This window comes from Diadema antillarum, unplaced genomic scaffold (assembly GCF_040938485.1).
Source record: "Diadema antillarum isolate AM-2024a unplaced genomic scaffold, OU_Dant_1.0 scf00000116, whole genome shotgun sequence".
NCBI lineage: Eukaryota > Metazoa > Echinodermata > Echinoidea > Diadematoida > Diadematidae > Diadema > Diadema antillarum.
Window position 1 is genome coordinate 1,959,121 of NW_027271005.1, and position 12,732 is coordinate 1,971,852.

The 12,732-nt window shown below is 35.7% G+C and overlaps 1 protein-coding gene across 1 annotated transcript in view; it reads left to right on the forward strand.

Moving 5' to 3' along the window:
- The window catches only part of LOC139719914 (uncharacterized), a 52,983-nt gene extending 46,856 nt beyond the window's left edge, over positions 1-6,127 (forward strand). The window contains exons 9-12 of the mRNA XM_071631298.1: positions 153-296; positions 1,357-1,647; positions 4,736-4,903; positions 5,702-6,127. Of these exons, the coding sequence (XP_071487399.1) occupies positions 153-296; positions 1,357-1,647; positions 4,736-4,903; positions 5,702-5,877 (779 nt within the window). The 3' untranslated portion in view covers positions 5,878-6,127. The remainder of the gene's footprint in view (positions 1-152; positions 297-1,356; positions 1,648-4,735; positions 4,904-5,701) is intronic.
- The last annotated feature ends 6,605 nt before the right edge of the window (positions 6,128-12,732 follow it).

The window sequence follows — 12,732 nt, forward strand, 5'->3', positions numbered from 1 at the left end:
AAGTGTCACTGACAGGTATTCAACTTCTGCTAAACTGGAAGTAACAGAGTCCTATAATCTAACCACTCACAAAGTATTGGACTCCTCCACGATTTTTACTGGGGAAGGAGAAACAACAGTAAGTGGTTCGTTGAGAACATCTTTTGAAACAGCTAATACCACAATAGAATCGGAGACGGACACTGGTGTCACAACTGCATCCGATGCTATGTCAGCAAGGGTCGTAACATCAGAACTGCCTGTCAAGACTACACAGCCTGGTCGACAGATGACAAGTCAGTCCGCAAATGCAACGGGTAAGCATACACTGAATTGATGCATTTTATTTCAGGGAAAAGAGTAAAGGAAAAATTCACTCAAATATGTTGAGTAAATACATCAATTTTATTAGAATGCAACAGTGAAAATCGGACAATCCCATGTTCAACAGTTCTGAATTTTGAACATTCTGTGCTGCAATCACTGAATGAGAACACTACTTTAGTTTGTTGTTACATGTGTACAACGTTATAAAAGCACAATATAAAAAGAATTCCATAAAATGCCAACTGGTAAACATTCCATCAACTCACAAAAGTTAAGGGTAGTTTTTTTGCCCCTTCTTTCTGAAAGAGGTAAGTCAAGTGCTATTTCAGTTTGTTAGAAATATGAAAATGTGTTGAATTACATCTATGCCATTGTCCTGCAGTGACGTCACGAACTGTTGTAATCTTCTCATCCAGTGATTGCGGCTACACATATATTCGGGTGAACTTGTCATTTCATATGTCTAGATATGTATTATGAAAAAAAATCTTATAATTACTATAAAACATATCTCTTAATTGCTGTCAAATTTTAAAAGTGTACTCTCTAAAAAAAATCGGGTGAAAATATTCACTCTTAAAAGAGTGAATACAAAAAAGAGTGAATTTAGAGTGAAATTGGAGTGAATTTTGAGTGAAAATGTTCATTTTCACTCATTTTGGAGTGACCTCAGGGATCACTCGAAGATTTTGCAGTGATCCCTGAGGTCACTCTATAACGAGTGAAAATGAACATTTTCACTCAAAATTCACTCCAATTTCACTCTAAATTCACTCTTTTTTGTATTCACTCGATTTTTTTTTAGAGAGTAGACAGGCGATTTGAGGTTTAAGGATAAGCATATCAGTCGTACACAGCTGTAAAGAGTGTATGATATACATGTATCCCGTTTTTCAAGCTTTTACTTTTGTTCTTTCTTATTCTCGTTACACGGGATGTTTTCTGATTTACCTTTCACAGTAGACAGATGGTAGATAAATACAAACCGAATCTACCTTAATTCTAGCTGCCATGCCGTTGCCACTTTTTTGTGTCTTTTCAAAATTTAAGAAATACCTGTCAGGTCTACGACGATTCCACCACCACCACCACCGCCGACCTACCCAGGGTTGACAACCCTGCGCCCGACAGCTGCAACCAGCGGCAAAACTGGCAGGGGTTCTCTTGCGCCCACAACGACCCCTGAAATCCTGGAAACAACACGCATGGTTACCTCGATGCCGCCATCACAGAAGCTTCAAACCACCCATGTCCCCGATGGCGTAGATTCAAGTGGAGATATGCAGGAAGTTGCGACAGTCCCTGGTTCTGTTCTCCCCTTCAATCAAGGCATATTAGCCCGTAAGTACGCCTATCTGCATGAGCAACATCGCGGGGAAGTGGAGGACAAGAAAGCTTCTGTTGAATTAACATCTTCATGACTTAAAAAACAACACACAAAAAAACTCAGATCCATTGCAAAAAGATGAAGGAAACTACGCATAAGACTATTTCGCTATTAACTGTTCGGGGGTTGGTGTGCGTGAACTATAATTTTGCAAAGAAAATTGAAAAGTGATACTATTGGGCACTCAACATTGCATGTGAATCTACAGTATCTGCTGTCAATGGATCTGTTGTCAGGGGTATTAAACTGTTATTGTAATTTGGACGGTTTGAAATATTTCACACATTAGGCATTTTCACATCAGCCCGATAAAAATCCAAGCTCGAGATATTTTTTAACTTACCAAGTCAGAAAATAGCGCGCTATTTCGAAACATCGGGCTGATGTGAAAACGCCTAGTGATTGTCCCTTTGTTCAAATAAGATTTCTGTTTTTACTGTTTGACTGTGTGTATAACTAGATTTCATGGAAAATGGGTGAATATGCACAAATAATAATGATAATAATAAAAAAAAAAACAACCAGTTGGCATGTTCTAGTACCTTTGCCTGAATTTCCTCTATTCTGTTCCAAAACAATAAGTCATGCCATAGATCTTGAAAGGGACCGATTGCATCGTGATTTTAAAAGAGGACTATGTTTCTTACATAGGATGTTAATACCACTATATGAAAATTATTTCTTTATTAAATCATCATCCCCATCAACAACACCTCCACCACCATCAATACCCGTGACTATCATCATCATCATTTACCATAGTCATCATCATGATCATCCTCATCATCGTGTGTGTATTTCTGATCAAATGGCTGCTCACCAGTTCTGTCTAAACAATGAGTAAGTAATAGGCCTGTTTGTAAGAAACAGACAAGTTTAAAAAAAAAAAAAAAGATCTCGAAGTCTATCACGTCGTTAAAGATTGTGTGTTCAGAATCTGTACGACTCACATATCAAACACAGAAAAACATAAAATACAGGAACTTTGCATTGTAGCAAATACTCGTCCCTGTTATGTAATAGTCTTGATTTATATCCTATCAGTCAATTTAAGCCAGACTCCGTTACTTCTCATGATTACGTCTGTATTATGCAGACAAAGATCAAAATGATAGTATAGTATATACCAGTATGTCAACAAAATAGATTCAACGTTATAAAAGTGTGTAACTGGTGGGACACGCTCATACCTATAATGTGCTCTTTGCTGCTGCTTAGGTATTACCAGTATGTACAAAAAGCTTTCCAATCTCCAGAATTCAGAAACCCTATGAGATACTAAGGGCCAATAAAAAAAACAAAAACAACAGAATACCTTTCACACGGAATGAAGACGTAAATTTGAGGCCAGCTTATAGATAATATTTTGTCCAAGATTCAATGCTGTTATCAAGAAAATTATATTTCTTTTTTTGTCAAAGCACAAGTTCACTTGTTAATTAATTGAATGATGTTGAATATTACTTCTTTCGCAAAACAATTCTTTTTTAAAATTATTTTATGACAGTCATACTCCACACAAGCTTAAATGAAATTAATGTTGTTTTACCACTTGCTACAGCAGGCTATACTTGCTAACTTCCATAATGTGCAATGATGCATACACCGCTTTTAATGGGACACTGTTATCTCCTCTATATAGGTTACTGAACAAGACATTTTAATGGCTTTCCCCCTGCAGTTTCATTGTTTTGGAAGCCATAGAGAGATTACTATTTTTGCTCTTCATAGCACACACTTCAAGACTCTTTTAAGAGTTTCTGATGATGTGGAAGTTAAGATATTTGTTTCTATGAAAATGATGTGCTATATTCAAAATATTCCTTTGACTGTTTCCCCTCATAACTGAGATGTCATAATTAAAATAGACCTTCACTAGTGTTAACTGGTTACAAGTTCATGAGAGAGGTAACTAAATTGTTGTATGAATAAGCCTGTGCTATCTCTGTGTTATCACACAGACAGATATACTGTACATCTTGCAAAGAAGAAACTCCTCCATCTTGATAAAAATCGAGTGTTTGCAAGGTTTCTGTAAGGACCGCCATTCCAAAAACTCAGCGATAGAGACATTTAAGTGCCCTTGTGTAACTCTTATCATCATAGATGGATCATTGAATTTGTACTAAAATGATTCTTCTCAAGCATAATATCATAGGAAGATAAAGGTCATGCTAGACTGCTTAAGTCATGCAACATATTACCGTACATGATACTATACCTGTATCTTTTAAAGAGCACTGCAGCTTAGAACATATTCGTGTATACCAGGCAAGGTTTACATGATTCTGTAGTTAATAAAATGGTGTGAATATTTTCCACATGATCTTAATGTAAATATATCAGAAAAGCTAATTCACATGCACTCATAAACACAAAGATAATCTATCTCCTTTCGAATGATTAATAACCATTGGCAATGCTCTCTGTATTCATGATTACTTTGTCAAATTCTGAACAACATTAACTCTGATTGTTTTTGTTTTTTGTCTTTATTCCCAAGTGTGGTTGAAAAAAGGGCAGACAGGTACTTTATTTTAACATTTTAGACAAGAAATCAAATTACACTTCTACACAGCAAATACACTGGCATGCATTCACATACTCTATTATATATCATATGTTCAAGCTCCCATTCATATATTATTATATAAACATATGTATATATACACATTGTTAAAATATATATATATATATATATGATTATACATATATTGTACATTATATATAAGTGTGTATGTATATATACTACATATAACATACATCAGGCAGGGCTCCACATTAGCGGTGGCTTGATCAGATCACTATAATTTCAGATTTAAAGATTTTAGTGGCCCAAACGGGCCACCAAACAGAAAAGTCTGTGTTTTTATGAGCCCTGCATGTAGGCCTGTCATGTAGCACATATAATACATAATGTACATGAACAATGTCATTACTTGTACCCTTCTTTTTATCACATGTCAGCTGCTTTTGGAGAAGCTAACAAGTGAAATCAACATCCATAATGACTCTTGATTATACCCACTTTCTGTCACACAGGCATGGAGGCGTGTGGAAAGTGTGGAAATGAAATATGCCCAGTGTGCGGATCCAACGGATACACTTATTCCTCTGAGTGTGACCTGAATCGGACTGCTTGTATTCGACAGAAGGAGGACCTGACCAAGCTTTATGATGGGGAGTGTATACCAGGATACATCGAACTTGGTGAGATGTTTGAAAACTTTTTTCATGTCTGCAATTTGTACTTGATAATGATAAGAACATGAATATGAGTTGTGTTAATATCCTTTTGCATGATTATATCCAGTCTTAGGAGGCAAGGATAGATGATGATAGAAGAATATGTTTTTCTAAGCACTGGTGTTTCTACAATACTTTCCCATTGTATAATAATTCTAGTTATCAGAGTATAGCCCTCTCTCTAATCTCTTGGGAAAACACTGGACATTCTGCTATCATGCATGCAGCACAGACGTGAAACGTCTATGGATACTGATGTGAATCTTCCTTACAGTACTCATTTAACACAAATGCAAATTAAACCTACTGATGAGGAGGAATATATATTTTTCCCCATAAGTGCATTTAATATGAGGACTATAACTGATATCTAAATGTGGTGCAGGAATAAACCCAAGAATTAATGATCTAATACAACACAATGGGGAGATTGTCACCATATAAATATGGTAGTGATGATTATTCATATTCAACAAGCATCAGTATGAAGGTTCATATTCCTCAGCACATTATCATACTGATTATGCTATTCAATCATTACTCGTGCAGTTGTAGTATTGCACTCATATAGCATATGACATAGTTTACATGTTACATCATTATGTATGCCCGAATAGATAATTATTATGCTTCTGACAGCATAAGAACAGTGATAACAATGGACAAAATAACAAAAGTCATGCATGAAACATATTAGATTTCCATCTTCTATTCTTGTCTTTTTAAAAGATTTCCTCTTCTCTCTCACTCACTTTATTACAGTGCGAGGTGAAATCAGTTGTGAAGAGTTCTTTTGCCCAAAGGTCTACAACCCAGTATGTGGCAGCAATAATCAAACGTACCACAACAGCTGCGAGCTACAGAAAGCCAACTTATGCTCCGATCTTGGTTACCAACTAAAAAAGCAGTCAAGTGGTGTATGCAACATGAACACATGAAGACAACCAAGACAGTTGTGCTATGTCTGAATTTGTACTTCGTGGCCTGGAAATACAAAGGTAGTTTAATTCAAATAGATGGTGTAAGATTTGGTCTGTGGACTATTTATGATATAAGGCGTGAATATGAGATGTAACTTTCATGTGCACCTATTAGTGCAAGTTCATTGTTGGATGCCTCTAGTTGTATGTGATGTCATTTGCATTTACCCAGTTGAAATTTGCATAAGACTTAAACTACCTTTGTGGAATAGGGCCGATGAGGATGAGTAGATGATGGAAGTGCCTCCAGGTCAGACTCGCCTTCTGCCTTTGTACCTCAACCTTGAGGGCGCCATCTCGTTTAAGTGCAATGTGTGTGTGTCTTCTTAGTCTGCTGCTGCTGTAAATGATCAATGCATCTGTCCTTGAGTGAAATGTAGTGTTGGATCGACTGTGCTATGGAAAAACGAAGGAAGTTTCTTTCACATGCTTCTATATGGAAACGCACTCAAGGAACCAGAAGTGACCAGTCATGGCTGACAGGCATTTTATGATTGACAGGTCACGAGATCAGCTAGCTGGTGAAGGAACAGTGAGAGATTGAATAGTAATTGAACAAGCTCGCAAAAGAAAGACATAGAAACTACTGAAAACTCATTTATCAAACAATGTTATCCATTCATCTACATCCATGAAATCAAATGATTTGATTTGGAGTATGTAACAAAAAGAAAAAAACAAACAAACAAGAGCTAGGGCCCTTTCTTCATGGGCACATCAATCAAACAAGATAGATGAACTTCTAGATGCATGTCTACACTTGTGTAAACTTTCCTGCACAAGTGCCAATGGATGTTACAATGTATGGACAGCATGACAATGTGATGGCTGTAAAATTAAGACCATGCTATAGTACAAGGCTTTCTAAGAAACAAATAAAGAAGGACAAGCAAAAACTATTACATAAACTGAATTGCTGCCAAGCTATTGCAAGGAAGAAAAAAAAATGACGCAAACAGAAAGGCAAAACACAGATCTGATGCTGCCATATTTTTTTAACAGATTGCTATGCTGCAGTCAACGTTCTATGCAAGAGTATGTGATCTTTGTATATAATTGCTGCCATTGATGATGCTATTTATGTCTGATATATGATCTCATGCTTAAGTCATGCCTGGAATATTAGACTATGCTGGATTAGTATCTGCTGGGTAAGCACACAATTCATTATAACTTTTGAAATGATAAAAGACAGAAAAAAAAAACGCTGAAGCCATTCTCATGGCACATGATTTGTAGGTGAGACGTCTATCCAAAATGTTTACAAATTAGAAAAATATGCAGAGGTTTTGTTTCTTTAATCATCAGACTATCATCTTTAATACTCATATCTGAAAACAAAAACTTACATAGATAAAGTAGACAGGACAATTGTCAATGTCTTGTTTGCGCTTAACAAATCATATCTTGTTACAAATGTAGGTTTGTGATGAACCGCAACATACATTATGGAACAAAGTGATTAAATTACCATAGGTAATCAAATGATAAAGTTACTCTTTACTGCAATGAATGACAAGAATGTGCCACATTGGTCATGTATGAAATCAGTATAAGAAAACCCAACACTACTGCAATAGCAAATCCTTCTTATAAAACTCATGCAGGTCATATGTATGTTCCTAGCTTCTTAAGTCATTGATAGTAATGTAGTAGATTAAGATTATATGCGCATTATTTATTTATTTGTTTTGCTAATCGTTTAGGCACGTTAATCTGCACGGTATGTGCACGGTCAGTTGAATAATGTTGACAGGAGTAAAGAGACTGTAAAAATTATGAATGCTAGAGATATGTTGCTCTTCAAAGAACAGATTGAATATGTTCATGATTACCTTGAGTATATGTTCTGCTGATATACATCAAATAGTGGAAGTCCTGTAAGTTTGAAACATCACAATCTTTGAATCAGAAAGGCATGATTTTATTTATCAATTAGTCAAAATGAAACTGCAAAGTTTGAGAGTGAATTGCTTTCTTTTCTTAAAAGAATCAAAGGCTTTTTGCTGATGGGCCACTCAAACATACAGTCCACCATGTGGGGAGCTTTGCACTTCACAATGCTTGGCAAATGTTCTCTTGTTTGTTTGTCAAGATGTACAATTTAGAATCAAAGCGAATTATGACAGCTGTATCAGGAGAATGTTCTGGAAAAAAAAAATGTTACCCAAAATACTGGATTGTGTAACAATTAATTGTGGATGAAATCATGCACAGCTGCCGTAGATTTTCTCTCTGAATTAGAGACCACGGAGCTACAACGGACTTAAGCTCCATGAAGAGATGTTAGGTGCCTTATCTATTTGAATGTAATAATTTGTACTAACACATGGCAAAACTTTTCTAAAAAAAAAATGTGTTGTTTTTTTGAAGCTATGTAAATAATATTCAATAAGTTTTATGTGATTAAACTATCTTTACTGAAATAGTACTTGAATCTCAGTTCCTTTCTGCTTTCCTGTGTTCTCCACAGCAATAATCTTAAAGGGATTTGGCTTTTAACTTTTTACGAGATACCAAGAAAACACTTATGATATTAGAACAGAGCATACCATTTTAGGAGGAATTCAAAGTTTATCTTATGAAAATCTGGTTTGGAATGACTGAAACATCCAAAAACAAAGAAAAACAAAGCGATTGTAATAAAATGTGGGTCCCACACTTTATTAGAATTGCTCTTTTTGGATATCTTAGCCATTTCAAGACCAATTTTCATCAAATAAACATTGAATTCCTCATAGAATTACATACTCTTTCATAATTCATAAGAGGTTTCTCATTATCTCACAAAAAAATGTTACAAACCTGAAATTAGGTCTCAACCAAATCTATATGATCCCTTTAAACACCACACGAGCACACACACACACACACACACTTTTTGGGTGTGTTTTTCAGCACACATAAGTTTTCTACTTTTCTACTTTCCTATATTCTCCACAGTAATAATGTTAAACACTACACACACTCACACACACACCTACACACACCTACACACTGCACAAAATACACAAATAGAATACATGTATGAAGATAGTCACTGATAAGGTAACATTTTTTCTCCTTCAGCAGACATAATGCAGGCCCGTAGCCAGGGGGGTGCGTCGGGAGCGTACGCACCCCCCCCCCCCCCAATTCTGAAAGGTCCACTTTTTCATAATAACGGTTTTTAGCAATTCTCAAGATAACAATCCAAATAAATATAAAGACACATTATATGCTACGTAAATGTGGAAGAGTACGTTAAACAATGTTAAAAATAATTGTACGAAACCCTTTTGTTGTATGAACCATCGGATCATCCCCATGCACACAAACACAAATGTTATGTATCAATTTGTGCGAGCTATTATTATATTGGCACTGCATGCCATGGCCCTTGGCGCGTGTGACCGGTGTTTTTTTTTTTTTTCCACTGGCCGCCCGAGTACGTGCGATTCGTGGATGACATTGAGGTTGACACTTGCATTTTTTCACAGGAACAGAGGTAAGTGGATGAAAATCTAATAGCCTCAAGTTTACATATATGATAAAAATTAAAGAAATTTCCTCGAAATTACTATAATCGAAAACCTGAGACATTTTATATCTACGTCTCACAAAGATATAGTACATAAGTACATGTTGGCATGATAATGCCTGGGGATAGATTATTATGTCAACTATTTTCCATTATGAATGCATGCTCCAATCAAATTGTGAAAAGGTGGTCATGAATTAGCATTTCTTACGAACGATCAGGAGAGACAAAACAAAATGAAAGGCCTGTCTTACTCCAGTTCTCTATTAGTTATACATTTTCTCATGTTGTGACAGTTCGATTGGTTCTCATTTTGAAGTGAGCCAAAACCTAAGAACATTCTCACTTATAATTTCCAAAGAGTATTATGCAGGCACGCAAACTCAATTTAGTTGTATTTCATTTAAATGTAATGGGTAAGAGGGTATGAGAGAGAATGCTGAGCTATGAAGTAAAATGGTAAAGTAAAAAGTTTGTCAGATAGTATTACAAAAGCCTGAATATTGCAAGAGCTCCGGAGTAAAAAAAGTCAGGGAAAAACCCTATGTATGATAACATTGTGAGAGCGTTAGACTGCATTGTGACGCGTCGTTATTTAATTTACATTCTTTATTCATATTTTTCATAAAAAACACAGGTAATGAGCCGGATTGGGTTAAAATTCTCACTTACAGCTTTGTAGAAGTCTGAGTCAACAGTATCACACAGTACTTCAAGACGTATTAGTACAAACGATTTCTTGAGCCTGCACCGTTTCAGGCTCTGTTCTGGATACGGCGGTAGAAACTCATTCTTTTTTGTTGTTTATTTTATCATTATTTACTAATCTCTTTTCTAACTTACAGGTAGCGGATTTCTTTGCAGGCCAAATTCGGAAATGTACTGTTGATTATTACTTATACATTTTCTCATGTTGTGACCGTTCTATTGGTTCTCATTTTAAAGTGAGCCAAAACCTAAGAACATTCTCACTTATAATTTCCAAAGAGTATTATGCAGGCACGCAAACTCATCTTAGTTGTATTTCATTTAAATGTAATGGGTAAGAGGGTATGAGAGAGAATGGAAAGTGCTGAGCTATGAAGTAAAATGGTAAAGTAAAAAGTTTGTCAGATAGTATTACAAAAGAAACTCATTCTTTTTTGTTTGTTTATTTTATCATTATTTACTTATCTCTCTTCTAACTTAAAGGTAGTGGATCTCTTTGCAGCCCAAATTCGAAAATGCCTAGAGACAGCTAGTAACCAAATATGCTACTATAATTTAATAAATAAGAAATAACCATTCCAGTATGTATCTTAGTGTGCACAGTAAGACAGATCAAATCAAATAGGAAAACATCTGAGCACTAAGCCTGAGGTCTGAATTTGCACTCAACTTCTTCCAATGGCTAACGGATGTTTAATTTTTGAATTTCACTGACCTCCAAATTTCACAAAGAAAACCTTCTTAGCATGATGGTTAATATGACATTTGACTGATATTGGAGATGTTTGCGAATCGGATCTACTACCTTTAATATTATCAAATCTAAAATGATTATTTGAAAGTTCGGAAATGCTGGAAATATCCTACCACAAGGAGGCAAAATATAAATGGTTCACATTTACAATTCATTTTGTTTTAAAAATTTTCTTATTTATTTCCGTTTTTGACAAACTCGCATACCAACGGCTGATATACTGTATAGTAAAGTGAATGTTTCATCTTCCAAACAGCATCCAATGGGATGGAAAACTCCAACTGAAAGGTGGACACCGTGACCATACTCGCTAAAGAAAACGCGTAATAGGGGTCGTTTTTTCTCACGGATTAGATGGAAAGTGTGATGTACGAGCGTATAATAATAATCAAAGGGTATCAAAAAGGCCGAAATTTGGGAAAATGGTATATTGTTCAATCATGATGAAGTACTTCTTTAGGGTGCAGGAAACATTTAAAGGGTGTGTACAGTTCTGGTCGAGGTGAAGATTTAGCTTTTAACGTTTTGTGAGATATTCAGAAACCACTCTATGAGAAGTCAAAGAGCATGCAGTTCTAAGGGGTATCAAAAGTTTATTCGATGAAAATCGGTTTTGAAATGGCTGTGATATCCAAAAACAAGATGAAACAAAGAGATGCTAATAAAGTTGGGGCATGTCGCCTTTTATTATTAGCACTTTTTTGGATATCTCAGCCATTTGAAAACCAATTTTCGTCAAATAAACGTTGAATCCTTCTTAAAATTACATGCTCTTTTACATTTCATAAGGGGCTTTTCATTATCTCACTTAGGAATGTTCAAAACATGAGTCCCTACCTCAACCAGTACTGTACAGTCCCTTTAAGGAATACTTGTTTTTAAGGCCCGAAAAAATCATATGATCATTACTCGTTTAGGGGCCATTTTGAAAGTCCATGTATGAGCATGGTGTCCACCTTTTAATTGTCGCTACCCCTCCCGGGACAGTATCAAAGGACCGTTTTGTTAATTAACACAATCCCCCCTTCCTTTAAAAATCCTGGCTTCAGGCCTGCTAACGCGGGTATACAATAGAAAAAATAACAGTTAAAACAACACCAGGAAAATCACTATTCTCAATTTTGCGGCGCGCTAAGCGCGCAGAGTCTCGAACACAATTAAACTTTGCAACTTCCTGGCAAAATGAGTTTTTACTATTTCCTAGATGAAATACCGTAACGCGATTGCATGCAACAGACAAAAATACAAATTTCCTCGAGACTTTAAAACGTCATTAAAACAGTCAAAATTCACAATTTGCGGCGCGCTTCGTGCGCAAATTCTTATACAACTTTTGTAGTTCGGTCGTCCAAAGAATATATATATATATAATTGTGTGTGTGTGTGTGTGTGTGTGTGTCATCATTGGTATTGGTACCGAAGGTCCGTTTTTTTAGTGACCGCACCCCCCCTTGAAAAATCCTGGCTACGGGCCTGTAATGTATCATCAAAGCTGTGTTTTATCTTCCATATCTTTTGGCAATACCGAAATGATGTCATTCTGTACAATAACTTACTTCCTTTCAAGTCAAAATGTTAGCAATTACCATGGGCTCCTGGCATTTCATAAAACCATAATCTTTCTGAACATTTAATTGATTTGAACACAGTATATTAACTCAATGCATATCAATACATTATTTTCACGTGGTCATACAATCTGCTGCAATGTGGTCACTAAAATTGTCTAACACAAAACCAAAATTTAGAATTACACTGTAACATCAAAGCCTCTACATATTTTTGTTTCCAAAAGAGAGTATTCATGATTTGACAAAAATTGAAAATATGC